At 56.9% G+C, this 2,874-nt stretch overlaps 1 protein-coding gene across 1 annotated transcript; it reads left to right on the forward strand.

Annotated features, from left to right (window-relative positions):
- Positions 1-439: 439 nt before the first annotated feature.
- Positions 440-2,162, forward strand: LOC4343257 (7-deoxyloganetic acid glucosyltransferase). Its single transcript, XM_015790614.3, has one exon. The coding sequence runs from the start codon at positions 564-566 to the stop codon at positions 2,019-2,021; it is 1,458 nt and encodes a 485-aa protein (XP_015646100.1). The 5' UTR covers positions 440-563; the 3' UTR covers positions 2,022-2,162.
- The last annotated feature ends 712 nt before the right edge of the window (positions 2,163-2,874 follow it).

The raw sequence follows: 2,874 nt of genomic DNA on the forward strand, positions 1-2,874 counted from the left end.
GTTACAACGGCGCGTTCCATAATATTAAAATCCACTGTAACATTTGATCCGTACATAGTGAAACATTACAAGTACACTAACTGAAACATCGTAAAACTATTGGTTGAAACATCGAAAGAAATCATATGCAATATTCAAAAAAAATATCAATAGAAAAGCTAAAATATTTTTTTATCGAAATATAATCATGTGTGGTATTGTTGTAAAGATTTAATTGCAATGAATACAACGGTGTGATCGGATCGTAGATTGGATAATTAGTTTAAGAGAAAAATCGTTTTAAAATAAGAGGCAGGAGGCGCACGCGACACGGAGCGTCCGATTTTTCTTCAACCGTCGGACGTCCGGCACTCAGCATTCTCGCATTTTATCACCACCGAAAACAAATATAATAAAAAATAATAGATGTAAGCATCGCCAGAAGCTACCAAACGTAGACTAGATAATACTACAATAATGCATCCAAGCAGTACGGAAGCAACTGAGTTCTCAAATTGTCCATGCTGCAGCTGCACGAATAAGTGGTTCAGCTAAGGCTTGCGCCTGCCGGCGAGCGAACGGAGATGGACATGGTGGCGGCGACGCCGGCGGCGCACGTGCTCATGTTCCCGTGCCCGGTGCACGGCCACATCACCTGCATGCTCCACTTCGCCACGGGCCTCCTCGCCGCTGGCCTCCACGTCACCTTCCTCCACAGCGACCACAACCTCCGCCGCGCCGCCGCCGCGTCGTCGCCGCGGCTCCGGTACGTGTCCATCCCGGACGGGCTCCCCGTCGAACACCCACGCGACGTGGGCCGAATCGTGGAGCTCATGGAGTCGCTGAAGACCAAGGCCAGCGTCGCGTACCGCTCCCTGCTCGCTTCGCTGCTGCTGGGTGACGCTACCGGCGGGTTCCCTCCGGTGACCTGCGTCGTCGCCGATGGCATCATGTCGTTCGCCGTGGACGTCGCCGAGGAGCTCGGCATCCCGGCGCTCGCCTTTCGCACGGACAGCGCGTGCAGCTTCCTGGCGTACCTGTCCCTGCCCAGACTGCTGGAGCTAGGCGAGCTCCCTTTCAAGGACGGCGACGACCTCGACGAGCCGGTGCGCGGCGTTCCGGGCATGGAGAGCTTCCTGCGCCGGCGAGATCTACCAAGCCAGTGCCGGGATTGCAGCGACCCCGACAACGACCCGCTGCTGCAGATAGTGTACGGGTTCACGGCGCACAGCGGGAACGCACGGGCGCTCGTGCTAAACACGGCGGCGTCCATGGAGCGGGCGGCGCTCGCGCATATCGCGCCTCACATGCGCGACGTCTTCGCCATCGGGCCTCTCCACGCCATGTCCCCGACCGCGCCGGCCGCCGGCGGTAGCCTGTGGCGGGAAGACGACGGCTGCTTGGCGTGGCTGGACGGCCAGGCCGACGGGTCCGTCGTGTACGTCAGCTTGGGGAGCCTCACCGTCATCTCGCTCGAGCAGTTCACGGAGTTCCTCCACGGGCTCGTCGCCGCCGGGTACCCATTCCTCTGGGTGCTCCGGCCGGACATGGTCGGCGCGAGCCAGAGCGCCGCCCTCCGCGAAGCCGTCGCGGCGGCCGGGAAAAGCAAGGCGCGCGTCGTGGAGTGGGCGCCGCAGCGGGGCGTGCTGCGCCACCGCGCCGTGGGGTGCTTCCTGACGCACGCCGGCTGGAACTCGACGCTGGAGGCCGCCGTCGAGGGCGTGCCGATGGTGTGCTGGCCGTTCTTCACCGACCAGCAGATCAACAGCCGGTTCGTGGGCGGCGTGTGGAGGACGGGGCTGGACATGAAGGACGTGTGCGACGCCGCCGTTGTGGCGAGGATGGTAAGGGAGGCGATGGAGTCCGGCCAGATCAGGGCGTCGGCTCAGGCGCTGGCGCGGGAGGTGAGGCGGGACGTCGCCGACGGTGGCTCGTCGACGGCGGAGTTCAAGCGGCTCGTGGAGTTCATCGTGGAGCTGAGCACGACGGCGGTTGCAGCGATCAAGGATGAAGAGTACGTAGCTAGCTACGTAAATATATGATGAATTCTGAAATTTTCACAGTGTAATACGAACAGCTTCTGTTTGTGTGGCGTTAATTTGTTCTCATTTTGGTTTCGAATCCATGTGTTTTGATGTAATCTTTCAAGCAAGTAATGTAATTACATTACGGTAGGCTGCAGATGAGCCTTGTCTTGGCTGTGAGGGATTTGTTCCTTCCCTGACACATCAAACTGTTCAGTTACGCAAAAAGAAAAAATATGTTTAATTCCGGGAAGAACATAGATAGGAAAGAATGTTTTAATCCCTCGATGAGATATCCCATCATTTACTTGCATGTCATCCAAATCGTTTCTTGCGGAGGTGGGGAACGTTGCTAGCTTTAAAATATATCAGCCCAATCTTCAGATTTGCTCTTAGGGGTAGGGTGTGCGTGTATACGTTTATAGAAGTAAGTGTGAACACGTATATTTGAGCATATGTATTGTATATCGAAGAAAAAAACGCACAACTGTTGCGGGGGCAAACTATATCGCGCAAGAGAATGTTGGTTCTTCCTTACGTATGTGTTTGTTTCAAGAGATGAGATACAGTAAAGTAAGCTTCGTCATGCGTCACTCTCGCGTGGCAGCGCGGGCGGCTAGGGTTTCGCCTCCTCACCTCTCTTGCTGCCTCGCCGTCGCCAAAAACTGCACGGCTGGTTGGGAAGGCAGCGGCTGGGAAACTGAGCTGGCGTTGCTCCTCCTTGGTGCGGGAGGTGGAGCGGAGCGCGTCGGGCGGGAGGCGGTGGCCGACGGCTTCTCCGACGTGGGGCAGCGGATCTGGCACCGCCTCGACCAGATACCTTCCCTCACCCCCGCAACCAGAGCCAGCTCCTTTGCGCAGATTTGGCCAG

The sequence above is a fragment of the Oryza sativa genome, chromosome 7 (genome assembly GCF_034140825.1).
Source record: "Oryza sativa Japonica Group chromosome 7, ASM3414082v1".
NCBI classification, from domain to species: domain Eukaryota; kingdom Viridiplantae; phylum Streptophyta; class Magnoliopsida; order Poales; family Poaceae; genus Oryza; species Oryza sativa.